This window comes from Melopsittacus undulatus, chromosome 19 (assembly GCF_012275295.1).
Source record: "Melopsittacus undulatus isolate bMelUnd1 chromosome 19, bMelUnd1.mat.Z, whole genome shotgun sequence".
In the NCBI taxonomy this organism is placed as follows: domain Eukaryota; kingdom Metazoa; phylum Chordata; class Aves; order Psittaciformes; family Psittaculidae; genus Melopsittacus; species Melopsittacus undulatus.
The window spans coordinates 3,943,864-3,971,341 of record NC_047545.1 but is presented as its reverse complement, the minus strand read 5'-3'; the positions used below and the strand labels follow the sequence as shown (position 1 = coordinate 3,971,341).

The window sequence follows — 27,478 nt, the reverse complement described above, 5'->3', positions numbered from 1 at the left end:
CTCACAGCAGAGGTACCTGCACAAAGCACAGCCAGCACTGTTCCCTCCTGGCACAGTCAAGATGCTGAGATGTCCAGGCTGGAAGATGGAAACAAAACTGGCACATAACCCTACTGGGATGCACTGGGGTTTGCCCATCACCAGCCTGGGTACAAGAGGAGCTCCCAGCCACTACCACAGTGCAGACACTGAGACCTTACAAGTCAGACAGGAAGGGGGAAAACACACACACACAAAACCCCAACACAGGGAGGGTTGCAGTTATCTTTGGGGGAATGCTATTCAGTAGAACAACGGGAATGCCTACAAGGCAAAGAGAGCAAGGCAAGACAGGCAGATGTTTAATTCTAAAACCTGAAAGGACTTGCACACTATTTAACATGACAGGCAGCGAGTCATCCATGGGGTGAAGGACACAGTGCCACAACAGCATACACCATTCAAAGCCGACACCAGTGCCACCCTCCTCTCATCACCTGTGCCTCCCCTTTGTCCCCTGCCAGTCAGGGCTGACACTTCCTTTGATCACTCTGCACACCCTGTCAGTGCTAGCCCATAGGAGAGGTGGTCACGGTGTCCCCGGTGTCCCCTGACCGATGCACGTGGCTACCAGCAAACAGGCTTTTCCACATTCACAAACTCCTCCATCACAACAGGGTGCAGTTCAGCAAACACCAATGTGAGTGACAATCATGGGCCTCAGCAGGGCTGAAGCCTCCTGTTGCTCAGGGCTGTAGCCTCCTGTTGCTCAGGGCTGTGTGCATGCAGGCCCCCACTGGTGCCAGGGGTCTGGCAAGCAGAACTGTGGCACACCAGACTGGGACTCATCCAGATTAAAAAACATAAGAACCAAAACCAACCCCAAGCAAAAACACCAAACAACCACCTCCCCCCCACACCTTTTTCATAGGATCCCAGCCTGGTCTGGGTTGGAAGGGACCTTCAAGGCCATCCACTTCCAACTCCCTGGGCACAGGCAAGGACACCTTCCACTGGAGGTGTGTGGTTCCCCCCACACACACAGCAAGCTGGGACTCCTTCAGCAGGAACTGTTCTCAGGAGTTCAAAGTACACCCTCAGACTCCTCACAGATTAGGCAGAATTTATGGTGTGAAAAATCTCCATGTTTAAACCTAATAAATGTTCAGGTTTAACTATAGTAAAAAGTCAAAGACAAGAGAATGAACCAATTTAAAGACAATTCTCAGGAATAAACCCATACATCTGCAAGTCTCCGAACTACTTCCATCAGACCTAAGGAGTACACACCAAGTTGTGCCTATCAGTACTTGAAGTATGACTACAAAAGCCATCCCCTATTGACATTAGCCTATTTAAGACCACCCAGACCCATTAACTCTGCTTGCTCACCCGTGTGAGAATATAACATACTTCCTTTATCCGGGCCTGCAGCTCACCCAATACCAAAATTCAGGTTTTTTCTGCAGTACCAGCAGTCCCTGACACCCTAACACAAGCAGAAGACAGGGCAGGTATGTGCGAGTCGAGGAGTTAAAGAGCACACACAAAGGAATAACCTCACTTCGGCTCTGATTAAGCAGGGCACCCATAAAAACAGAGGTCAACATCAGAAAATATTTTGTGAGTCATGAGGAGAGATTACTCACCATGCACTATTCAACTTACTCATCACAGTGTGCTACGGACAGAACTGCTCACCATGTATTCATTAGGAAACCGTGGCCTTTCCTTTGAGACAGGGAGAAGGCGGGGGAAAGAGTCATACTTTCAGTTTTGTATGGAAGCCAGTGGGAGGCTGGATCTGCAACACCAATGCTCTCTCCTCCCACGGCCCTAATTAGACTCGTAGGGAAATACATGTTTCACATCAGCCTCCCAGGCTCTTTTAGCATCCCAACAAGCAGCAGTTTGTCAGCACAGCTATTATGCGAACTCAGCAGTCTGAAGAGACCCCACTTTTCCTATTATACCTGAAATAAGCAGCAGTCCTGCAATAAATAATGATATTAATCCAGTCACTCATTAATACAAGACACTAGACCCACAGCCTTTTATGCAGCAATACAAACGCTGCTAATTTAAGATGTAGTAAGAGCATAAAAATAGCCAAGTTACTCAATGCAGGGTTACATCACGCAGAGGTGCTCATCACTCAGCAGCCTACAACCCCACTCAGCCTCTGATGTGGGGGAAGATAATTCCCAGCCATTCCTGGCATCCACACCAAAAATAATTAGGCAGGACTGTGAGCTTCCCCTCCCCGTGCTCTCCAGCTCTCTCTGGAGAACAGATCTCATAGCAAACAACAGGAAGCAGCAAGAATAAATAAACAAGGGCTAAATAGAACTACTGGAAGTGGATTTCCCTCTCCCCCACCTGGTATTCCACCTTGCTTCTTAGGAAGCCAGAAGCAGACGGAGTGGTGAAACTAAGAAATGTTCTGCTTACGTCAAAGAGAGCTGAGCTCTAAAACCACAACGGTACATAGAGCTGCTGCCAGCCCAAGGCTGAGCCAAGGAGGGAAAGAAACTCTTCAGTTAACGGAGCACAATGTCAGGGGGCCAAATGCTGCCGTGCACCAAGAGGAGGATCTGTTCCTAACACTCCAGAGTTGGTGTGCTGCTCCAAAGGAAGCAAGCAGCACACGTGTATGTGTGTGTATGCATGCCCATGCACGCAAGCACACACTTCTCTGATGTGCAGCATGATCTTTTCCCCAAAACTGCCAGGATGGGATATTGATCCGCTCCAGATGAACCATCCCCTCCGGTGGGAACATTCCCAGCTCGGAGAGGCCTGTTTCCTGGCAGGATGTTCGGGTTGGGGGGGGTATTTCTACACACACACAGCAGGCAGCACGTGGGGATCAGCACCCCTGCCCACTGCATGTCTCAGGAAAGGAAATCTATGTAGTCTGCCATCTTCAGAACCGGCTGCTCAAGTTTCCCCAGAATTAACTCAATCCTTATTTCCCATGCTGCAAACAGCATTGAAAAGCACATTTGAAGGAGGGGCAGAGGTTGGTTTGGTTCAGGTTATTTCTTTAAGCCTGTAGGAAGTTTTATGACAATAAATAAACCCCTTCCTTCCAGATCAATCCCATACCTATGTAATCTCTCACCTACACCTCCCACAGCCTGCCGGGAGACACCCAGTTAACACTTGGCCCCATGGAGTAAAACTGAAGCGGCCATCGTGATACTTTCAGTTTCTGTCAAATTTAAGCGAGAGCGCGCGCCCGCCAACTCACACACACGAATGACAGAGCTGCGTTAACCATCGGTGCTGGAGGCTCCATCGGGAGCAGCGATGGGAACAGCACACCAGCGTCCATGGAGGATGTTTTGGCAACCACGGATACGGCAACAGCACCAAGCGGCAGGCAGCGGATACAAACACGCGGCCATCTCCCCTGCCACAAGCCATAGGTTCGTAATCAGTCGCATCCAAGCACGTTCCGGCTGCCAAGCCCGTTCCAAGATCAGCAGTATCGGCGGCCCCAGCCCGTGTGTCCCAGCACATTCTCCCCGTGAAGCAGCACACGTACGAGAGAGCAAAGCCTGGAACACAACAATCAGCAGCACGCAGGCCAAGTGCAATACAGACACAGCGATTTTCCCCCTTCACAAACTGCTCTCAGAGGTGCTAAGGCAACCGGGGTGAAAACCTGGTCAAGGATTGGCACGAACCCTACACGCACACAAACCCCAACCTCTCAAGCCTTGAGACGGTCCCTAATCCGAACACGGACATTGTTATCAAGGTCACACATCTCCCACCCAGGGCTCAGGAGAGGCAGGGAAAAGTCAGGCAAGTTAGGAAAGAGCCCCAGCGCTCCGCAGCTAAAGAGGGACAAGTGACATTCTCCTTGGAAGCGGCAGGATTCCGGCTGACTGGAATCCTGCTCAGCGTCAATACAAGAGGAGCTGCAAGGGCACTCGCTGGAGGGAGGCGTTCAGCAGCCGCACCAACCCCTCCAACACGCACCGAAGGCAGAGCCCTGCTCCCCTACCCACAATTAACGCTCCTCTGCCCGCTGCCACTCGGAGACCGGGTCTGGGGGTCCCCGGAGCACCCCGAGGCACCGGTAACTGTGTCCGGCAGCCCCAGAGCCCTCCGGTTCCCCGCAGCTCCGGTTATTACCCGAGCCGAGCTCAGGAAAACACGAAAACTTCTCATTCCCCAGTCCTCCTCCTCCCCGCCCTTAACTTTAATCGACCAATTATAGAAAGAAATAGGGGATTTGACTCGCAGGCGAGCGGCAGCTCCGGGGCCGGCGGCCCCGCAGCCTCCGGCCCGCGGCTGCTCCCGCCTGGGAAGCGCTACCGGATAAACACCGCGGATCCCTCCCTCCCTTCCTCCTTCCCTCCCTGCAGCCCGCAGCAGGATTACCGCATGGAGCGGCCGCTGACAGGGAGAGCTCGGGGACCCGCCGGGCACAGGGAACGGGGCCGGGCCCCGGTCCCCGGGGCTCAGCGGGTGTCCGGGCCCGGGCCGCGGGGCAGGTGCCATACTCACGTAGACGGGCAGCGGCCAGGGGTAGACGGCGGGCTCGGCTCCCACGGGCGACTTGAGCCGCAGCTCCAGCCTCTCGCCCATGTCGGCAGCCGGAGGAGAAGGAGGAGGCGGCAGCGGCCCCGCACCATGCTAGAGGGGCCGGCCGGGGTGGGGTGTGGCGGCCGGGCCCGGCCGGGGGCGTGTGCGGGGAGCGGCGGTGGGGAGGGGAGGGGACGGGAGGGGAGGGGGGGGGGGGGGCAGGGCCGGTGCCGGTGCGGGCGGGGGCGCGCACTGCCCTCGCCTCCGTCTATTGTCGTCGGCGGCTCGCGGGGCTCCCCGGCGCCGCCGCCATCTTGGGCCGGCGTGAGGCGAAGCACAATGAAGGCGCCGGGGCCGGGCCGGGCCCGACGGACGCGGGGGGGGGGGGGGGGGGGGTGCGGGGGGGGGGCGCGGCCTCGCGCTCCCTCCCCCTGTCCTCAGCTGCCCTCCCCGCGCGCGCGCCGGGTGCGGGGTACGGGGGGGGGGGGCGGGAGGTGCGGGAGCGCGCGTGACACGCGCACGGGGGTGAACGGCGCGCGTGCGGCCGCGCGCGGCCCCGCGTGACAGCGCACGGGACCCGTGTGCGCGTGCAAGGCTCCATGTGACAGTGCACGGGACCCGTGTGCGCGTGCAAGGCTCCATGTGACAGTGCACGGGACCCGTGTGCGCGTGCAAGGCTCCATGTGACAGCGCACGGGACCCGTGTGCGCGTGCAAGGCTCCATGTGACAGCGCACGGGACCCGTGTGCGCGTGCAAGGCTCCATGTGACAGTGCATGGACCCGTGTGCGCGTGCAAGGCTCCATGTGACAGTGCATGGACCCGTGTGCGCGTGCAAGGCTCCATGTGACAGCGCATGGACCCGTGTGCGTGTGCAAGGCTCCATGTGACAGCGCACGGGACCCGTGTGCGCGTGCAAGGCTCCATGTGACAGTGCATGGACCCGTGTGCGCGTGCAAGGCTCCATGTGACAGCGCATGGACCCGTGTGCGTGCAAGGCTCCACGTGACAGTGCACGGGACCCGTGTGCGCGTGCAAGGCTCCATGTGACAGTGCACGGGACCCGTGTGCGCGTGCAAGGCTCCATGTGACAGCGCATGGACCCGTGTGCGTGTGCAAGGCTCCATGTGACAGCGCACGGGACCCGTGTGCGCGTGCAAGGCTCCATGTGACAGTGCATGGACCCGTGTGCGCGTGCAAGGCTCCATGTGACAGCGCATGGACCCGTGTGCGTGCAAGGCTCCATGTGACAGCGCACGGGACCCGTGTGTGCGTGCAAGGCTCCATGTGACAGTGCACGGACCCATGTGTGCGTGTGCAAGGCTCCATGTGACAGTGCACGGGACCCGTGTGCGCGTGCAAGGCTCCATGTGACAGTGCACGGGACCCATGTGTGCGTGCAAGGCCCCTGTGTGATGGCTCCAGGCTGGTGCCCAGCGCTCGTGTGCCTGTGCAAGGCCGGAGCCTGTGTGACCGCGCAGTGTGTGCACAGTTCCCCAGCACACGTGCGAGGTGTGCACACAGGTCACGGGGCAAGCACTGATACTGGGGTAATCCGCACACCAGCATGCGTGTTTCATGTGCGTGACAGGGCCGGGGGCTCCCGTTACACACAGGTGAGCGTGCCCGACTCTGAGGAGCTTTACTGGGATGGGACATGGTGAATCCATGGCCTTGCACTGAGGAGCATCCCATGCACCATCCATCAGCTGCAAGCACCGCCTCCTTGGTGCAAGAGGAGCAGTGGGGGGCCAGGGAGTTGTTGGGTGCAGCTACACCCTACCACATGGTGTAACCTGATCGGAGCACTACATGCTGCACCTCGTGGGGGTGGCGGGGGTGCACTGACACCATCCTGCATCTCTGCACTGTCCTGAATGACAGCGCTTTGCACCTCTATAGGTGCCAAGCACTGGCCCGGGGCAAGCGATTCTGTTTTGTGTGTCTTTAAGTGCCCAGCGGGGAGCCTAGTGACAAAATCAGGCCAGAGCTTGTTCCCTTGGAGCTTTTTTGGTGCTAATTCCCCTTATCTTGGGGACATGTAGTTCAGGGACACCTGGGTGCTCTGCCACCCTCCTGCTGCTCAAGGAGCCCTGGAGCACCGTCCCCATGTCCCCATGCATGGTGGGGACCCAGCCCTAAGGGGGCTTCCCAAAACCAGCTATGGCTTGCAAGCTGCCGTGGGTGATGTGGGAGTCCCACCTCACACAGGGGTCACCTTTCCCCATGCTGCACCTTGGCCAAGGGACAGTGAGTGCACCCCAACACCCAGTGATGGCCTCACTGTGGAAGGAACAATGGAAGGGCCCCGATGTCCGATCACATCCTGGGGGCTGTGGGCAGCAAACCCACTGTGAGACCTACACGGGGAGCTCCTGTCCCCGTGCATCACCAGCTGCAAACAGGGAGGCTGGGGGCTGCCTGCTCCGGAGCCGGGCTTCAGCCCACACCTCGGGGCGATCGCAGCCGCTCTCCTGTGCTGGGCTGCAGCTCCAGAACCGGGCATCTGCAAAGTGCTTTGGGATCCTGCTCCCTCCCCCTTGGGGACGCACAGAGACACCGATATTTGGGCTGAGAGCTGCATCCTGGGGGCACTGCGTGCCAGAGCAGGAGGTTTCCAGGCGCGCTTGGTGCATTATGGAACACCTCCATTGACTGAGAGGTAGCTGCCTCCAGCTGAGGCACGGGGCCATTCACTGGAGCCCTGCGATGTGTCCCTGCTCCTGTCCCCACGACACATGGCTCCCTCATGCAGAAACGCTTCCGAATCTGGGCCCGAACTCAGCCGCTCTCCTCTTTGTGTCCTTTCTGCCCCCTTAAATGTCCGTACGTGCAGAAAGCTCCCTAACTAGGAATGCTTTCCTAAAGAAAACACTAAAATCATCAAGTCAGCAGCGCTTAAACTGCTCTGACGGCCTCTTAAATAATCAATTCATCTTTAATTAGCTTACCACAAAAATTCCATTAAATTTAAATAAATAGACATGGCAGGAGCTCTCCGAGGCACAGCAGGCTCCGCTTAAAGAATTCTCTTTGAGTTCGTTAGGTTGGTCTTTAATCAGTTTGTGTCAAAGTCCTTGTGTGGCCCAAGCAGGCTCCTGGGCTGCTAATAAAGAGCAATTGAAGCTATGAGAGTTTCCCGGATGGATCCAGCCCATGCCTGGCCATGTGGCTGCAGTGGTCCCCAGGAGATGGTCCCCAGAGCTGTCCCCAGCTCTGAAGCTCTCATTTCTGGGGTCATTCAACGGGGGCGATTCAGAGCTGAATTTGGAGCCCTCCCTGCATCCCACCACTCCTGCATCCCACTGCTGCTCCCACAGAGCCCGGGGACCACAGTGCAGGCTGCGAGTGGAACGAGGATCCTGGCTCCTGTGGGTATGGGGGACACAGGGAAGGGAATGATGCACAGAGGGCATCTTACACAAGCGATGCTCTGAGCTCGCCCTGCACAAGTCACGTGCAAAGGCAACTCCTGAGCTCATTCCCATGTTGTTGTTACTCCATTTGGAGCTGTGGGATCAGATGCCTGCAGTGGTGCATCAATACGCTCGTGGGTGATTAACAGTGCAAGTGCTTGGTGGGATGGGGGCCAGTGCCAAGGTGCACATTGGCTACTCCAGAAACTCACCTTTCCAGGGACATCTCATCCCCAGTATTGACTCAATGGAGTTGACAAGAACACACCAGATCACACAATGGGTTAATGCAAGTCTGCTCCCTTCACATTAAATACCCCAGCTGGAGCCTCTGGAGCAGGAGGCAGGATGCTGGTGGTCCATAGCCCCAGGGGATGGGGTCGGTTCCCTGCCGTGATGCCCCAGCCCTGCAGAAGCCTCCTCTCATTGCGGTGCCCACATCTTGCCGTTGATTTGGGCTCTGCTGGGACAGGGAGGCTGGTGCCCTTGGTGGGACGTGGGTTTTCCTCCTCTCCCTCTGGAGCCTGGAGCGTGGCCAAGCTCTGTTCACTGTTTCATGGTAGGACCAATAAAACCCAGGCTCTGCAAATGGCTCCCGTTGCACAGCCCCTTTCATGGAGCAGATTTAACCCCAGCTGGAATCGCAGGTCTCAGTCCTTCAGCCTCCCGATGAAACAAAGACACCACAGAGCCTGGCCCTGCAGAGCTCCCCTTCCCCTCCTTGCTCAATGGCTCACGTGCAGTTTTCTGAGCCCTGTTTTCATTTCCCAGGGTCAATCCTGCATCGCACCCAGGAGCTCCCTTCCACATGATGGAGCAGCATCTGTCCTCTCCATCTGTCCCAGCACCTCCTTGGGCCAAATCTCCCCAGGGATGCTCCGGCTGCAGTTGCCACAACAACAAAATGCTGCAACAGTTTCCTCTCGGGATGCAGAAGCAGCATTGACATCAACACCAGGGATGATGCAAAAGGCAAACGGTGCAGGATAAAGCCCTTTGTGGTTGTGAATGACCCCAGTCTGGTCCTGGAAACCACTTGAGCCCAGTTTGGAGCCCTTCTCCCCCATCAAGACATGGCCGCTGGAGCCAGTCTCACCCAGAGATGGGAGCACTGTCACTGGGCATGAGGAGCCAGCCACCCACAGGGAACAAGATGGAATGAGCCAGGGGGACTGTGACCCTGCTGCCTGCTCAGCCCCACTGAGCCAGACCCCAACCCCAGCGCAGTTAACACTGGAACAAGCCCACACTGATCCCACCTCCAGCGTGGCCGGCGTGCGGTGCCCTGCAGAGCTGTCCCCCTCATGCGATGGCTCCAGTGCTTGTCCCTGGTGTCCCCACTGCTGGGCCATGGGGCACCCGCTGCTGTGCCCGTGGGTGCTGTGGCTGCCTTGGCACAGGTGTGCTCGGGGTGATGCTGTTCACTTCAGTAGGGGACAAAGGCACTGGAGGGACAAGGGGACCAGGCCAGCTGCACGTGCTCTGTGGGGCAGGAGCAGGCGAAAGCAGCCCCAGTGCCTGAATGGTCGCTTGTCCCCGCAGCCCTGGCTGGCCCCGTGCCTGCTCAGTGCCTGGCCCCCGGTGACACCGCCTGCCCCTGCATCACAGCTCAGCTGGCACCAACACACAGCACCCATCCGCAAACATTGGGCACCCATCACACCCACCCAAACACGGGGCACCCATCACCCAAACATGGGGCACCCATCCCCAGACATGGGGCACCCATCCCCTAAACATGGGGCACCCATCCCCAAACATGGGGCACCCATCCCCTAAACATGGGGTACCCATCACCCAAACATGGGGCACCCATCCCCAAACATGGAGCATCCATCCCCTAAGCATGGGGCACCCATCCCCAAACATGGGGCACCCATCCCCTAAACATGGGGTACCCATCACCCAAACATGGGGCACCCATCCCCAAACATGGAGCATCCATCCCCTAAGCATGGGGCACCCATCCCCAAACATGGGGCACCCATCCCCTAAACATGGGGCACCCATCCCCAAACATGGAGCACCCATCCCCAAACATGGAGCACCTATCACTCAAACATGGAGCACCCATCCCCAGACATGGGGCACCCATCCCCAAACATGGGGCACCCATCACTCAAACATGGGGCACCCATCCTCTAAACATGGGGCACCCATCACTCAAACTTGGAGCATCCATCCCCAAACATGGGGCACCCATCCCCAAACATGGAGCATCCATCCCCAAACATGGGGCACCCATCCCCAAACATGGAGCACCCATCACTCAAACATGGAGCATCCATCCCCAAACATGGGGTACCCATCACCCAAACGCGGTTCACTCCCTGTCCCCGACACGGGGCACCGCAGGTCCACCCCTCGCCAGGTCCCACCGCATTCCCCTGGCTCTCCCGGGCCACTGGCGCCATCTGGCGGGCAGGACGGGAAGGGACGGGCAGGGACGGGCAGTGGGAAGGAAGCGGCGGAGCAACACGAGCACCCCAAGAGGGGCATCCCAGAACGGTCACCTGGGGACAGGACACCCTCATGTACAACCCGGCACAGTCACTCCATCATGGGCATCCTACCAAGGACACCCCAACATGGGGCACCTCAATATGGGCACCCCAACATGGAGCACCCCAGCAAAGCCTCCTGAACACAGACACACTGTCACAGGCACCCTGTCCAGAGCGTCTCACCATGGGCAACCCCAACCCCTATAAGGATACCCCATACCCGAGGCTCAGCAGCCCATCATGAGCAATCCCATGGCACAGCATCCCTTAGGAATGCAGCTGGGAGTGGGAAAGTTCCTTCCCAGGATAACTGCCTACAAACGTACATCAGCACAAACAGGAGGTGGCGTTAGTTATTCAAACAGATCTGAGCTGCAACAGCCAGAAGAGGCAGAGATAGATACAATGAGCTTTAGATATTACCTATGGCAACGATTAGGGTTAGAGCCATGCTCTTTATTAAGGGTGGTCATAAGGGAGTTTCAAACACTGAAGAGTGAAAGAGTTGTTCCTGGCCCTGATTTCTAAGGCTGACCCAAGCCAGGCTATTCCAGAAGGAGAAATCCTTGGACCCTCACAGGGAACAGCTTCTGCCTCAGAGCCCAGCTCAGTCTCCCCTCGGGCAGGTTCAAGCCATTCCCCTTGGCCTGTCCCTACAGGCCCTTGTCCCAAGCCCCTCTCCAGGTTTCCTGCAGCCCCTTTAGGCACTGGAGCTGCTCTCAGGTCTCCCCTTCAGGAGCCTTCTCTTGTCCAGGCTGCCCCAGCCCAGCTCTCTCAGCCTGGCTCCAGAGCAGAGCTGCTCCAGCCCTCGCAGCATCCCCATGGCCTCCTCTGGCCTCGCCCCAGCAGCTCCACGCCCGTCTCGCCCTGGTGCCCGAGTCCCTACGGGTGCCGGTGACTGCACAGCCCCGGCGCTCGGTGCTCGGTGCCCGGTGCTCCGTGCTCGGTGCTCGGTGCTCGGTGCTCCGTTCTCGGTGCCCCGTGCTCGCTGCTCGGTGCTCGCTGCTCGGTGCTCAGTGCTCGGTGCTCGGTGCTCGGTGCTCAGTGTCCGGTGTCCGGTGCCCGGTGCTCGCTCCCAGCGTGGCTGCCAATGGGTCACGGCCGGAGCCCTCCGCTACCGCCCGAGCAGCCTCCGGTACCCCCGGGGCCAACGGCAGAGACCCACGGGCGCGCAGGAGAGGGCGGGGCCAGGCTGGGGGGCGGGGTTAGGGCAGTGGCGTGCTGACATTGGCGGACGCTGGTGGGCGGGGCCTAGACGCGATGGGCGCGGCAGGAGGGCGGAGAGTGAGCAGGGGGGCGTGGCTTGCCGGCCGGGGGCGTGGCCGAGCCCTCAGCTGACCAGCCGCCATTTTGTCAGGCGCTGTGCGCCCGGGCGGAGCGCGGCGTCGGGGTAAGCACCGTCCGTGCCCTCCGCGTCCCTGCCCGGCATGTGAGCGGCCCGGGCCCGCTGGTCTCCCCCGGCTCTCGCTGCAGTAGGAGCCGCGGCGGCTCCCGGCCCCATTCCCGGCTGGGCCCGGCCCCTCAGCTGCTAGCGCAGGCCCCGCGGCCCGGCCCCGCGGCCCGGCCCCGCCGCCGCCATGGCGCTGAAGATGGTGAAGGGCAGCATCGACCGCATGTTTGACAAGAACCTGCAGGACCTGGTGCGAGGGATCCGCAATCACAAGGAGGACGAGGTGAGCGGCCCCGGCTCCCCCTGCGGGGTGCTGCCGGCTTCCCTCGGCGGGTCCTGGCGTGGCCGGCTCCCCTTGGCTCCGGCCTGGGCCTGCCGCCCGGGCTGACCGTGGGGTCCTGCCCCTTCGGGGGCTTAGCGCGGTGGGAGCCGTTCTCCCTGCGGAGGAGGCTGTGCAGCCCCAACAGCAGCCGGTGTCTCGGCCATCCCGGAAAGGGAATGATGGTGTGGGGAAAGTGGAAGCAGGAATCAGAAGGAGGAAGAGGACGCTGGGGTGTGGGCCCAAAGGGAGAAGCGTTAGGGAGGGAGGTAGGGTCGTGCTTGGTACTTGCTTTTCTATTTAGGGTGTTACAGTGGTGTTAAAATCTCTGAGATACATCTGTATAACTCAAAGGAATTCCTTCCTGTATCACTACAGTCAGGTACTGTAGTCAGCTATATTCATTCAGGAAGGCTGAGTTCAGTCATAATTCAGCTTTCTGGTTATTCAGCTTGTATACCTTGTGTCTAAAATGCGTTCTCCTTGTTTGAAAGCTCATTAGGCACAAAGCAACTGGATGTGTTGGCCTGTTATTGTCTCTTGTATTAGAGACATGTGACCAGGAAATTAGTATAGGTGAAATAATTAGGCATCAAAAACATGTTATGTGAGACTTTCCACACTGTGTGTCACATGTTAATTGGGAAGTAACGGTCACTAATCATAACGGCATCATTTACATTCATCTTTGGCCTTAGAAGCTTGCTTATGAATGGTTTAACTTTGCTGGAGTGAGTTGCTGTGGACTTGGTGACAGGCTCAAACCCTAAAAACATTTGTAGGCTATGATGTCTCTTCATGTAAGTACAATATCCAAATGGTGTCGGCTGTTAAAAGTATCTGAAACAGTTGTAAACGTGTAGCTAAATTAAACACTTAATTTGGAAAACTGCAATCTCCATCACTGATGCTGCTGGGCTGAAACACAAATCACACTTTCCGAAACCACTTGAATGTTCAGATGGCTTTTAGGCCTCTTTAATAAATAACATCTTGTCTGTGTTTAGGAAACTTACATTTTTATTACATTATCTTCAACTTACATTAAATTTATGGCATTAATTTGGTGACAGAGGAAGATAGTGCTGCTGTGAAACAGGCAATGCCCTGCAAAATGTGGGAGAATACACGGGGAAGTGGAAATGGCATGTTCATGCGAACACTTAATGTCTTATACTCAAAGCTGGACCAGGTGAAAAGTAGTTCTACAGAGCCCTTCCCCATAGCATGCTTGGGCCCAGTTTGTGTGTCCTGCTGCTCTTAGTAAATATGCTGTATCCTTTTGTGCATAGGACAGAAAATGTTCCGTCAGCTGTCGGCCCTCTGAGCATCCCCCGATGAAGGTCCAGGCTGGTCCAGGCCCTCGTGGCACTGCTTCTCTTGGAGGAGGGTTGAATGTACTGTTCTCATTCCTAATGTAATTTTGTTCTATATAGCTCCTTTTCCAGGACTTCAGGAAGAGTAGAAGTGCTGTTACCCAGTCAGGATGAGCAAGTTCTTGTGCAGCACAAGCCATACCAAGTTTGTTCTCAGTTTCTGACAATAAATAGTTAAAATGTGCTGGCTTTGATCTCCTTTGGAGATAGGAAAAAATACTCCTCAGACTATTCAGTAGAGCTCTGTGTATTTGAAGGAAGTTGTTATACTGGTAGGCAAGCTCCCTAGGACTCAGTGAGGGCAAAGCAAATGTGTTATCTCTTGCTGTAAGAGACTGATGTAAATTACAATAGTTGGACTATAGCATGACAGTATTTTAAACAATGGTAGCTCTTTAGTTTCAAATGTAACCTGTAAGATTTTAAAGCATGTAACTGTAGGGATAGTTCCTTTTTATATCCTTATGTGCACAGCAGAAATTAAAACCTGAACCTCAGGGTACGTTTGGCTCATCAGTAGATGTTGCAGTGATGAAATGTACAAGAATCCATCAAAGATCTTGCTAAATCACATAGAGTGGCTGCAGACAACGCATGACTGCTCCTTCTTCTAGCTCAGCTAGCTGAAGAGGGCTCCAAACCTTCTGCTGTTAAGGTGCTGGCTGTTGATTCAGTGCTTCCCAGTTAGTGGTTATGGACATTTACTGATTTTTCAAGGGATATTATGAAATCGGAATGGTGTTCTAGAGGAAGTAGCTGCGAAAACTCTTCCTTCTTTTCCTGCAGTGCTTCCATTGTTCATTGTTGTCTATTACATGTTGTTCCAATACTGTAGTTGTTCAACATTTGAGTCTCAGGATGAGTGTTTAAGCTTCAGACAGACATTCTGTCCTATTCAGAAGAGCAAATTTGTTTGAAGCATTCAGCATCATGCTTTGATGGTGGGGATGCTGGCTGTTGGTCTCAGCTCAACAGAGGTACTGTATGAAAGAGGTGTCTCTGGAAAGGAGGTTGTTGAAATGACATGGAAAGAAATGAAGGCATGACCATTGTTTTGACTTCTGATTTAGTTATCCAGAATGTTAATTTCTGTTGTATATGTTGGTTCTTGTTTGGAGTTCAATCATGTGGATGTTCTGCCATCACTTTTTCCCTCCTCTTTCTGGACAGTCTCTCCTGGTAGATAGGAGATAGTAAGAATTATTCCTTTCCCAATTCCTGCTCAGGTAGCATCACAAACCAGCATAGCTGCTATTTCACTGACACATCAAGGATGTGTGTGCAGTGCAGGATGCGCCAAATAGTTGTTACCATTGGGTTTCTCAATACAGCCTTTTGACAGACCTGCTGCATTCTCTCTTGCTGGGTATGTGTTCACCCCAAGTTGTTGGGACTCTTATGTGCACACCCCAAGGCTGGTTGTGAAGTAAATAGAGCATCACACCTCTCAGTGTCCTCAGCTCACGGAGAACTGAGGGCCTATGGGAGGCTGCCTGGCGCTTTAGTCCACATTCTTCTTCCAGAGTGCTTAATTACCTGTTGGAGACCACTTTGCTTTTAGTTTCTGCACTGTATCCAAAGCTGGCCCATTTATTTTGAGTTTAAAACACTGAAACTAAAATTATGGCCTTCTGTAATGTGGGAGGTAAGGTTAACACCATCACTTTTCTGTGCAGACATACTCTGTCCATTTTTCAGTCTTCTGGGGAAAATTGGAGCTGCCTCATTCTTCTGCGAAGTAAATGCTAGTGTGGAAGGAATGAGGTAGCACACCAGCATTAGATCTTTTCCTGGTTTGACGTGTCGTGTTTACTTTCCAACACTCTGTACAGATGCTTTAATCCCTGTGGTGCTTCCCAGTGCCAATTCAACGTTTAAAGGAGAACCAGACCTGCAAGGAAGACTTGATCCTATTAGGTTCTCACCTGATCTTCACTTCCAATATCTCATTCTCTCTCCTTTGGAACATGAATCCTTTTGCTAATGAAACTGGTAAGCCTTTTACCTGTTATGAGGTGGGTTTGTACTCTATGGCATAACTTTTCCCCACTTTGGAGCTACTTTTTATGGATCTGCTACACAGCAAGCTCAGGAGGGGAATGGCTTGTACCATAGGCTGATAGGAGGATAATGGATTTTTTTTCCCAAGATATTCCAAACTGAGGAATGATTTCTGCTTAGAGATGTTCTCCTGAATGTGAAGTGAAGGAAGGGATAATCCTTTGATGTTACTTGGCGCTTTCGTTTGCAGTTAAGAAGTTTGCTGTTCCCAACAAGGAAGCTACTGTCAGATGCTGTGGTGAGGAGTTCCTTCAGAAAACTGACGCGATAAAATACAGAAACAGAGATGTTAAATGAGTAGTGCTTTGTCCTGCTCAGATTCTCTGTGTTTTGAGTGTCTTTGATTTGCTGGGGGACACTTAAGGAGGGAGAAGACGTTAAATAACCTCCTGTGCGAAATGGCTGTGCACTTCTCATAACTTAGGAAAACTGCCTCCCTCTTCTGCCAGGGAATGTGCTGGTGTGTGCCACAGGATTAGCCCCTCATGCTTTTGGTCTGGAAAAAGGGTGTTAAAAAGTCCATCATAATCTTCTGTGGAGTGTTTGGCAATAAGTATCTCATAGCAGCTTTGCGTTTAAGAAGTTGCTTTGTGCAGAAGCAAGTTAGAATAATGAAAGAAGCAATTGGTGTTTCTGGCTTGGAAAAAATAAGGATTACTTTCAGTTACTAGTATCAAGCTAAATAAGAGGCATGATGCCTCTTGCCTCTGTCCATGCTGTGAAATACGTCTTTCACTGCCCAGAGACTGGTCTTACCAAATTGGCAGCATGTTCTCACTTCTTAGCAACTCTTACCTAAGGACAGTGCACTGGTATTGCTGAAAACACTTTTCCCCTAAAGAAAGTGCTGCTGCGCTCCACGGCACATTTCAGCTGCTTCTCTGAGCTGTTTTCAGATGAAATGATGACATAAGGAGTTTTGAGGAATCTTTTAAGGTCACAAAAGACTTTTGGGTACAGCCTGTCATGAAATGAGGCTAAAGACCATCTAATGCCGTGGTCTTCTGATGGTTTGGCCTCAAGCCACTGTTGCAGTATTGGTATCTAATGGTGAAAGATATGGAATGAAATATAATAAGGGAATATTGAGGAATGCTGAAAAGCTTGTTGGTCCCCAAGAGTGAAAATCCAGCCCAACTGATAAGCAGTGTGCAGTTCATTGAGAGACAGTTCTTTCAGCCACTGCTGCTTGATCAGTTACTGCTTGTCATATGTGTGTTAATATCTTTGAAGGGAGCTCATTATTCCACCCACTTTCAAGTGGCTCTGCAGTTGCTATTGTTAATTCTTTGAGTGTGTGAATTACTGCAAAAGGCAGAGTCGGATATAGAAACAATACACAAAGGAGGGCTGGATAAGGAGCTCACACCAATGGGTAGAAAAGCAGAATAGTACTGGCCTCCAAGGTAGCTGGGCCCAGGGTGACAGTGTCCCTGCCTTACCTGCTGTGTCACAGAAAATGAAGGGCCTGGAGCCATGAGCACGAGCCAAGACATGGGTATTTTCTTGTATGATTACAAGCAGATTGCAGCTGCGGCTTTGCATTAGTGCTGTCTTTCATTAGCTTCTTGCTTTCTCCTGTGTTAAACATTACTTCATTGGCTATGTCACAAGTGGGGCTAATGCTTTGCTCCCAGTCTGAATTGTTTTGTAGCTGCCTCTTCTGAGGGTTTGAAGGGCTCCAGACAGATTGCTTTCTCACGCGGGTAAAGCAGGTCTGGGGGAGAGGAAGAGCTTTCTGGTACCTCCTCCGAAGAAATGGAGTGCCACATTCACTGCACCTTTGAGGCTGGTGGAAGAACAGCCAGAAAAATCAAAGTAGAACAAAGATACTAATGACATTTCTGTTCTGTGGTCATCTTCAGAGAGTTGTTTGATGCTTTTTGATGCTGATCTTTGTCCCAGTGTGAAGCACGTAAAATAGGGTTTTGTGTGATTTGCTCTAATGTTGCCAGTGTCCACAAAAGTGACTGAAAAAACCCTTTTCTCTGTGATGTAGGTTAGAAAATATATCTGGTGTACAAAGAGTACCTTTGGGTTTCTCACTTTAAAATGTTCTGTGGTAGCATGTCCCGTTTTTGATGCAATGTGAAGAGCAGTGAGGGAAGCATTGAAGGACATACATCAGAAAGACCGAGTCATGAGACAAGTTACAAAGAAGCATTTGTGCTCCTTAGGTTATTAAAAAGTCTCATCATTCATGCTGAAAAATGAAATGCTTCATTACCCAAAGGGGAGTCTGCTTAAATCCAGGTGGCAGGAAGTATAAAGATACTTGAGTAGAAGGTGCAGAAAATAACATGGTTAGTGGTAGTGTTGGGAGCGCATAAAGGTGGTTGAGTGATTTTAAATAAGAAGCATATGTTCAAGAAACCTGCAATACTTCTGAGTCCTGTTGAATCCTGACATGTAACTGGGAGTGAAAACGTGTTCGGTTCATACCAGTTACCTCCTCAGTCACCGGCTCTTTTCCCATGTTATCATATTGCCCTTCAGCTTCTGACTGCAGTCTCACAGCTTTGCTTGCACTGCCATCCTTTGAGGAGGGTGTTCATCCCTCTAATGGCTCTGCTGCTTCTGGCTGTCCTGGAGTGAAAGGCTGCCTTAGGATGGCCTTGCTTGCTCAGAGCAGTCTGCTTGGGTGGTGTCCAACGTCTGTGAATATTGTGACTTAAAAGTGCTCCTCAGCTGACAGGCCAAAACGTAGGAGCAATGGAGTAGGCTCCTGGCAGGACTTCAGATAACACTGTTACAGAATTAGTGAGGAATTGGTAGTTAAGAAATATACTGATGGTCTTTTCCAGCATAGTTCATTCTGTAATGAATACTGTGAGCGTAACTGAACTGTGAAGTATTTTCCTTTTGCATTCCTTTCTTCATGGGATCTCAAAAGCATTTAAGGAAGAATGGAGCCAGTTATATACTGGGAAATATTTATTTTTAATTGCCACACTAAGAAATAGCTGTATTTGAAGGAGTTATGTGAAAACTATTAGTAAATCAATACTGGGAAATTACAAGACACCCACATTTTGTTTGTTTCAGTATGTAAATGGTTTTGGTTTGGTTTCTCTACAAATGCTGAGTGACTGCTGTTGCTTGTTCATCACATGAAGTGGTTGCTCTTCTGTTCAGTGTCCAGTCTGGCTCTAGTCAGGAGCTTGCAGGCTGCAGCGTGGGGTGACAATGCTTTGGTGCAGCCCATGTCCAGGGCTTTGCAGAAGTCAGTGATGCCACAGGGAAGAGCTTCACCAAAGATCCACATACCTACTTGTTTCCTTTGTATTTATGTAGATGGTAAATGTGGCAGTGAATCTGATTGGGGTGCTTGGGTTTCAGATTTCAGTGTTAGATTAAATAGATCAGTTTTCTTCATATTGCTCATTCATGGCAGTGCTACTCTAGAGAGATTAACAAAAAGTTAATACCTGCTGATCCTTTAAAGCTTTCTATATATAGAGGAGTCTCATTCCTTTTAGCCTTTTAGGCTTTGAAGTACAGCTGGTTTGGAAGGACTTCTTTCTGCTCTTAAAATCCCTGGAATGGATTGCCCAAAGAAGTGATAAATGCTTCATCTCTGGCAGTGTTCAAGGCCAGGTTGGACGGGGCTTGGAGCTACTTGCTCTGGTGGAAGGTGTCCCTGCCAGTGGCAGGGGTTGGAACTGGATGAGCTTTAAGGTCCTTTTGTTTCCAAAGCAAACCAGGCTCACTGGTAGGGAAGGGTTTGCCTGCAGGCTGCTGGGGCCATCGAGTGTGGCTGCTGACTCAGAGCCTGTGCTCAGCTCTGCTGGACTGGGTGTTCTTGAACTCTTGTGTTTTCTGGGGGTTTTATGTTCTGGGGTTTTTTCTCCTCCTGGTCACACAGAGTTTTATGTTCACCTTCCAAGGGGTCACCAGGAAACTTAAGCTGATGTTTAAATAGTTTGAGAATAGATACTGTGGGAAATGATGATAATGCTTTCTGGTTATGGACTTAAAGACCCTACATGTTAGTGTTCAGCACTGCGAACCAGTGCTGACCTTGCTGACCAAGACGTGGCAATGAGATACAGTGGGGAAGGATTTGGTGACACTGTTCCAGCGTGCTCCTCTGTAGGCATAAAATATTCAAGGCCAGGCACAATGTATTTGTAGATCAGTTGCATGTTGTATACATCATTTGTTCGGTGTCTGAGTCTGACTGTTGTGGAGTGTCTGTAGTGCCATCCAAATACAGCGTGCCTCCAGAAAAAGGGTAACTCATAGAGTGTGTTTTCATCAGTCACCTTTAATCTGTGGGCTATTAATAGTGTTTGACATAGTTTTCATTCTAGACTCGCAGTGATCTCTGACTCCCCGTTGAGGCAAGTGACCAGTGTGTGTTCCAGGGATGGTGGAACTCAGGGTTTTCTTCAGACCCCATAGTACGTGATGGAACAAATCTTTGGCAATCGAGTTGTGGACTCAACAGTGTAATTCTGTTGGAGAAAGGAAACCATTGAAGAAATATCTCAGTGTGCTTTTGTTTTTGTAATAGAATTGTGATGTTTCTTGGTAATGGGTTTCATCAGTCAGTAGTGTGTGTGAGATTTGGCACTTGCACGTGATGCGTTCTGCTGCTTCTCCCCACTAACATGCTGCAAGTCTCCAAAACTGGTAAATGAGCCCAAATTTTTGTTTGTTTTTCCTCAGGCAAAATACATCTCCCAATGCATCGATGAGATCAAGCAGGAGCTCAAGCAGGATAACATTGCAGTGAAAGCAAATGCAGTCTGCAAACTTACATACGTAAGTGCCTGTCTGGGGTATGCTGCAATCCCATCTTTGGTTTTGCATTGCTGACTGGGAACCAGTCTCTGATCTGGATGCCTGCTCTTCTCAGACTGGTGCAGGTGAAGATGCTCCCACATGTGCCCAACAGCAGAGGCTGCACATTCCCATCCTGTTCATTGTGCTGGCACTAGGATTGGTGTAATTGTATTTTCTTGAGTTAGCTCAAGAAACTGCTCTGATTTAAAACTAACCCAATTTTAAGAAGTTGTTTTCAACTGGATTGTTTCTTATCAAATAGTTGCCTGAGCCCTTGGAACTGGTTGTTTCTCTTTATGTTGTCCTTTGTCTAGGAGAGGAAAACTGTTAAAGAATTACTTTTGTGCTTCTGTTCTGGGGTTTAGTTAAAAAAAGAAACAACCCTGGAAAGAGCCCTTTCCCACTGATGTTCATATCACTGTGTGTTACCTGGAATTGATGTAAACTGCTTAAATCTTAGTTCTGGAACATCAAGGCTTCTTTCCCTTACTGTGAGTGGTGTAGAATGTAACATTCCACATGAGCTTGAGAAATCTTGTCGTGTTATTTTTGGACTCATGTTACATCTTCACTTTTGTGAGGTGTCTTGACCTATTTTCTTGAGTCTCTTATTTCAGAAGGCTGTTATCTTTGTTTCTCTGCTCACAGTTACAGATGCTGGGCTACGACATCAGTTGGGCTGCTTTCAACATCATTGAAGTCATGAGTGCATCAAAGTTTACATTCAAAGTGAGTTCTCTGTGTAGCTACAGCTGTACCAGCCAAGCTGTGTTTGAATGCTTTGGGATGTCATCTTTTGGTTTGCTTTCTTCAATACAGAAGGGAAGCAACTGTCTTTACATGGATAATACTTGGCCTGCTTGGCTAGGCTTTTTCTACCAGATGTTTAGCAATACCTATATATCTTTCATGAAGAAATGGGGTATTTTTATGTTAAAGCCCCCTAAGATTCCTTATAGCAGATGTATTTTATTTTGGAAGAACTTTATAATGTTTCTTGAAGAGTTTTGTTCATGCCTTGTGTTGCAGACCTTTTTCACCAGACGGGGTGGAATGTTACTGTCTAAGGAGTAGTTTCCAGATTGGGCTTTAGTACCTGAAAGTCAGGAGTCAACACAGACAGAATAAATATGATGTTCTCCATTCCTTCAGCTGACAATCCTAACTTATTTCTACATCTTTGGGATCATTGAATCTCTATCTTGTAACAAAGTAGAGATGTTAAAGCTAGTTTTATTATCCATAAGATAGATGTATTATCCCTGGAGATGTTGCCTGTCTGAGCTTATTCTTTCCTGATACAAACCCCCTTTTGTAGAGAGCCTTGTCATGCCTCTCCTGCTCATTGTTTGTCTCTTCATTACTGGTTTTGAAGCTGCCAGTTGTTGCTCATCTAAACATTGTCTAAACTGACTTTACAAATGTTGCTTTTCCTCTTTGCCTTTTGCAGCGCATCGGTTACCTCGCGGCCTCTCAGTGCTTTCATGAAGGGACTGATGTCATCATGTTGACTACGAATCAGATCCGAAAGGTGAGCTTTTTCCTTCAGTCTTTGGTTTTGTCTTGCATTGTCTCCCTGGTTGTATTTTCAGATCTCTATGAAGTAATTTGTCTTCTAGGAATATAAGAGTGTTTGAGTAGAATTCTGTTCACTCGGGTTACAATCTGCTCTCATTCCATAAACTGAAGGATTAATGAGACACTTCAAAGCTGTCCATAGACTTCCTTGTGCTGTCTCACACCAGCTCTCTGTTTGTTCAGAACTGTGACAATGAGAACTTCTGGTGCTATTACCAAGCTCTTAGGCAGCTCTTAAAGAATGTAGTGGATCAGAAAAATTCCTAAAGTAAATGAACAGTCATCTTGCTCCACAGATTTCTCTGTCTGTGAGGGCCTGTTGTCTTCTGGTAATAAGCTTTTGACACCTTTGGTGTAATTGTATGTAGAAGTGAAGAGTGTATGTAAAGCTGTATTCTGTATTCATGTACCAAAGTGTGTTATATTCATTCTCATAGAACTTTGTGACTTGGATTCTTCCTGAGTTATTGGGTTGCAGCATTCTTTTTTCCTGTGCTTCAGATTACAGATCTATTTTCAAAGCTCTTAAGTTTAATTTTCTAAAGTATCACCACTTTAAACCTTGACTGATCCAGTACAAGGTGTGCTTGTATTTTTATCATCTAAGTAGTTAGAATATCTTACACTTGCTTAAAAAAAATCAGTAGGGTGTCATCCTGTATCTTTCCTAAATAACTGGTGCTTTTCCCTTCATCTTTTAAGGCATTCTGCTCTGAAAAGTGCATATCTTTAATGATGTCCGACCATTTTCTTTATTATGGAGACTATTATACTTAATTTCAGTCACTTACTGGGCTGCTCCTTCCTTTTGTGCCTTGAGTTTTTACTTAAAAGCATCTTTATGCTTTTTCAAGTTTCATTGGTCTAGCAACTTTGTATTTTAAGGGCTTATCAGTTCTTAAATCTGTTAAAGCTGGAATGAACTGCAGTTTTGTTGCTCCTGAAGAAGCAGATTTCATTATTCTTGAAGCAGGATCTGATTTCCTACCAGCTGCAAAAGGTTTTATAATAAGGTGCAAATGGCAGAGCATCCTGAAGGCCTGACCCTGCGTAACTCTCCTAAAGCAGCCTCTATGTACACACAAACCTGGGTGGATACTTGAACACAGTCAGATATGAACATTAATACTGTTAAGAGTATGAGCTTAGAAATACCTGAAACATGATGTAGGAGTATGCAGGATACAAATAAGCCCAAGGAGACTTGACCAGTGAAATGTATCTCCCACCCAGCTTGTGTTGTGCCTTTATGGATGGTGCTGCCAGCAGCTTGGAAGGGAAGTAATCATTATTTCTCTAATAGATGAAGCTATTCACTCACTGTTAAGCATTCAACAAGCTGATGATAGCTGGGGTTTGACCTGGCAGGGTTTTATTTAATAGCAGGTTTTTAGGACTTTAAAGATGTTCATGATTATGTCAAGAGTTTAAAACCTTATTTCCTCATCCTGAAATACCACCAGAGGAAGGTGTCTCTAATTGCTCTAATACTGCAATATCCAGCTGTTGTTTAATTAGGATTAATTATGCCCATTATTAAGCCCAGGCTGGCTGCATATTACAGGTGTTGGAGGCCATACCTGTTAAGAGTTGACATAATCCTCCTGTGAAGTAGAGCTCTGCTTCATGTGTATTGGGTGAACAACACTGGACTGAGAAAACTGTTGCTCAACATCCTGTGTGATCTTAAATTTTTGAGCCTGTTTTTCCTTTTCTAGGATCTGAGTAGCCCTAACCAGTATGATACTGGAGTTGCACTGACTGGCTTATCCTGTTTTGTTACTCCAGATCTTGCCAGGGACTTGGCAAATGACATCATGACATTGGTGAGTTGATAAGATTGAAATCACTTTTTTCTGTCATTAAAAATTGTGAAATAGTTCAAATCTGGAAAATAGCTGTTAAATTTAGAATTGTTCCATGTGAAAATTGATGCTTTGTTTCATAAAGGGGAGCCTTTGCAGACCTTAGTTAGCTCAAGCTTAGTTGCCTGACTGCAATTGTTTCCTGAACAGATGTCTCATACAAAGCCTTACATCAGGAAGAAGGCAGTGTTAATCATGTACAAAGTGTTTCTGAAATACCCAGAGTCCCTCCGTCCCGCATTTCCTCGCCTTAAAGAGAAACTTGAAGATCCAGATCCTGGTGAGTGCATTTTAGGGAATTACTTCTGCTCCAAAGCACGTACATATGTCTGCTTTTGGAATTTATGGAGAGAAGAATACATGGGAAATGTTGTAATCATCTTTTGGGTGCTGATTGGCCTGTTTAATAGGTAGATGAGCACATAGAGTTTTGACAGATGTTGCCATATTAAATATCTATTCTTGAAAATGCCTTCAAAATTATTACTTCTAAATTGAAGCTATTGAAGCTGTGTTAGTGGATTAACTTTTTCTGGAACAAAGCTATGTAATAGTTTGTTACTTACTTACCTTGGCTATACTTCAGGGTTTGGGGTTTTGTTGGGAAGAGGTAATGAGGCTGATCCATTCCTCTTGGATCTTTAGCTGCTCTCATTCTGGGGGGTTCTGCACTAGAAGCTTCAATTACAATGAAGGTGTTGATGAGATTTCTGCTTTTCCCACCTCTTCCCCAGGTGTTCAATCTGCTGCAGTAAACGTTATTTGTGAGCTGGCTCGACGCAATCCCAAGAACTACCTTTCCCTTGCTCCCCTCTTCTTCAAGTTGATGACGTCCTCCACCAATAATTGGGTTCTCATTAAAATTATAAAACTGGCAAGTATTCCGGATGGGTGTTTGCAGGATTTGGGCTCTCAGTGAAACACCTTGGGTGCAAAAATAGATTTCTTGCTTGGAGGTACACTTACCATGAAATCCAAATACAAAGAAACCAGCAATACCTTCTAATGTTTGTGAACATAACCCAAGAGAGAAAAGCATTTCAGTAAAGCGTGGTTTAAATATAATGAGCTGCACTTTAAATCATGCTTTTTAAACTGCTTAAGACCAGCTATTAAATCACTTTCCTGTCTGCACTTTTTTAATAGTTTGGTGCTCTTACTCCATTAGAACCTAGGCTGGGGAAGAAATTGATTGAGCCTCTGACCAACCTCATCCATAGGTATGTATGAGAGATGACACTGCTTGAGCAGCTCAAGCCAAACAGTTTCTGTCTCTCCTCCTAGTTTACCTTTTAAGACTGATTCAGAGCAGTAGTCATTCATTTTGTTGTTTGTGAGGACTTAACCCTGTTCACCTTGGTCTCCGTTCAGTCATTTGGGATCTCGTATCACTTCAACACAAGGCAGACTAAGAACAAAACTGATGGTCTTTGTTTGAACGTGCTGGAGTCAGTTATCGAGTGTGCTGAGTGACCTTCACGGTATCGCTGCTGACGTCTGCTTCCAGAGCTGTTTGCTCATTGCCTCTGCAGCCCTCACTTCCGTAGTCTGCTCCTTTTGATACTTGTGAGGTTCACTACTTTCTTGTGTAGATCAGGATTTCTGAGTGGCTCTGAAATGCTCAGAATGCTTGGCTGGCAAAGGTTGTCTTGAACTTGGGGTTTTGGGGCAAATCATTTGTTGAAAATGGGTCGCTCACTTATAGGAAGGAGCAAGTGTGTATCTGCACACCAAAGGAGTCTACTGCTTATATGTGACTTGTTCCTTTGGAGAGAGAGACTTGAGGCTCTCCATCTGCTGCCTTCTCAGGAATATTTGACCTTGGACAGAGAATTTAATTTGATCCTTGGACAAGATGGCTTCAGTGCTCAGCCGCTGGTGCTGAGGGTTGGAATAACCACTTCGTTCCCTCTTCCTTGTGTTGCAGTGCTGGTACTTGCTGCTTCTCCAAGACTGGTTTTTAAACATTCAGTTTAAAATGATTGTTTGTTCCTTCCCCCAACAGTTTATGTAAGAATCATTTCATCTAGCTTGAAGGTACATGGACCAGAATACTGCCAACTTTTTGTGTAACTAAAGGTGTTAACTAGCTCCAAGATACTGCTGACAACTCTTCAAAATGTACCTCTTTTATTCCTTATTTAAAATACTTGATTTCTGTTTCAGCACTTCAGCCATGTCTCTCTTATATGAATGTGTGAACACAGTAATAGCAGGTGAGAACTGAAATTTGTAACTTGGAAACAAATCATGATGAACTTTGTCATCCGTTAACACCATCTATAAACCTTTTTTTAACTTCATGTATGTGATAACTGAAATAAGTCACCTGGCAAATGTTGATGTGTTACTGCATACCTGTCACTGAAATCCTTTGTTATCAGTCAAGGCTAAGTTAATACAGCTACATTGTCTTTACTAAAGACTGAAAGGATGAACAATGGGTGATTATTTATATGCAAGCTCCTAAGTGTTGCTAAAACTAGGAAGTAAACCAGCAGCATAATTAAAAGACTGATGCTTCATAGAAATTTGGACCAAGTTTTCTTACATGATGAAGGAGCAGACTTATTTTTTCAACGCTCCAATTTCACAGCTTAAAAACCTGATGTAATTCCTTAAAGGAGGTAATTGGAATCATTGATTAACAGTTTCAGTTTCTGGAGAAGGGATGCAAATTCCATAATTGGGAGTGAGAGAGAAACAAAGCTAGGAAGGGATAACACAGCATTGCTGCTCAGACTTGGCACTTTTCATGTCTTAGTGTGGAACTGGAGGGTTATTGACACCCACAGTTGGGCCATTAGCCTGTCTCTTGTGTGTAGTTTGGATAATGATGCAAGAACTTGCTGTACTGGGTCAGTTCAAAGAGGAAAGGGTGATCTGTCACTCACTCTGCAATCATTTTATTCCTTGAGGGAAATGTGAGATGACGTGATGGGGGGGAAAATACCATGGAGGTTAATTCTGTTGTGGATCACTGTGTGCTTCCCTGAGACACAGCAGGCTGATTCTGTGGATTAAAGGCAAATCCACACCCTCACTACACCTCCGGTGCTGTAATGTAAAGCTCAGATTCAGAAGGTGAGATGAGAAGCTATGTGCCTGCATTAGAGCAGCACCTTGCACCTACCAGCTCTCTTCATGACCCAAAACCAGAGCATCCAACCCACCTTCTGTGAAATGGAGCCCTCATTATGGAGAGCAAAATGCCATTGTACTTATTAGTCACCAGGACCAGCCTGTGTGACTTGCTCAGCATTGGTGTTGGCTTGGCTGTGCTGTACGACAGCAGCAGTTATCAGTGTAACAGCACCTCTGCTGCAGGGCTGTGTGCTGCCAGAGCTTTACAGACATCCAATGGAATCAACAAGGGGACCTGATTTGTGCCTCCAGTCTCTTGCTGGCTTGATTGAATCTAATTACATTAAACTCCAGGATCCATTGCTGCATCTCATTACATTATGGAAGTGCCTGTGTAAAAATTCAGCTATACAGTAGCTGATGACACATTTATAGTCTTGACTGCTACGTGATAGCAGTAAAACAAACCTTAATGAGAGCAAAGCGTAATGAAAAGCAGCTTTGACCTGGATGTTGCAGCAGTTCATTCCTTCACACTTTTATTCTCTGCACTGCTGTTATTATTACTCTTAAAGAATAT

The 27,478-nt window shown here is 49.5% G+C and overlaps 2 protein-coding genes across 3 annotated transcripts in view; one reads left to right on the top strand and one right to left on the bottom strand.

Annotated features, from left to right (window-relative positions):
- Positions 1–4,622, bottom strand: part of DOT1L (DOT1 like histone lysine methyltransferase) — a 70,624-nt gene extending 66,002 nt beyond the window's left edge. The window contains exon 1 of the mRNA XM_034070927.1: positions 4,501–4,622. Coding sequence (XP_033926818.1) covers positions 4,501–4,581 — 81 coding nt within the window. The 5' untranslated portion in view covers positions 4,582–4,622. The remainder of the gene's footprint in view (positions 1–4,500) is intronic.
- A 7,189-nt stretch (positions 4,623–11,811) lies between these two features.
- AP3D1 (adaptor related protein complex 3 subunit delta 1) overlaps positions 11,812–27,478 on the top strand; it is a 34,927-nt gene continuing 19,260 nt past the window's right edge. For both annotated transcript variants that reach the window (XM_034070689.1, XM_034070688.1), the window contains exons 1-9: positions 11,812–12,110; positions 20,255–20,350; positions 21,020–21,100; positions 21,822–21,902; positions 23,668–23,775; positions 23,965–24,094; positions 24,549–24,688; positions 24,961–25,034; positions 25,981–26,030. In XM_034070689.1, coding sequence (XP_033926580.1) covers positions 12,015–12,110; positions 20,255–20,350; positions 21,020–21,100; positions 21,822–21,902; positions 23,668–23,775; positions 23,965–24,094; positions 24,549–24,688; positions 24,961–25,034; positions 25,981–26,030 — 856 coding nt within the window. In that variant the 5' untranslated portion in view covers positions 11,812–12,014. The remainder of the gene's footprint in view (positions 12,111–20,254; positions 20,351–21,019; positions 21,101–21,821; positions 21,903–23,667; positions 23,776–23,964; positions 24,095–24,548; positions 24,689–24,960; positions 25,035–25,980; positions 26,031–27,478) is intronic.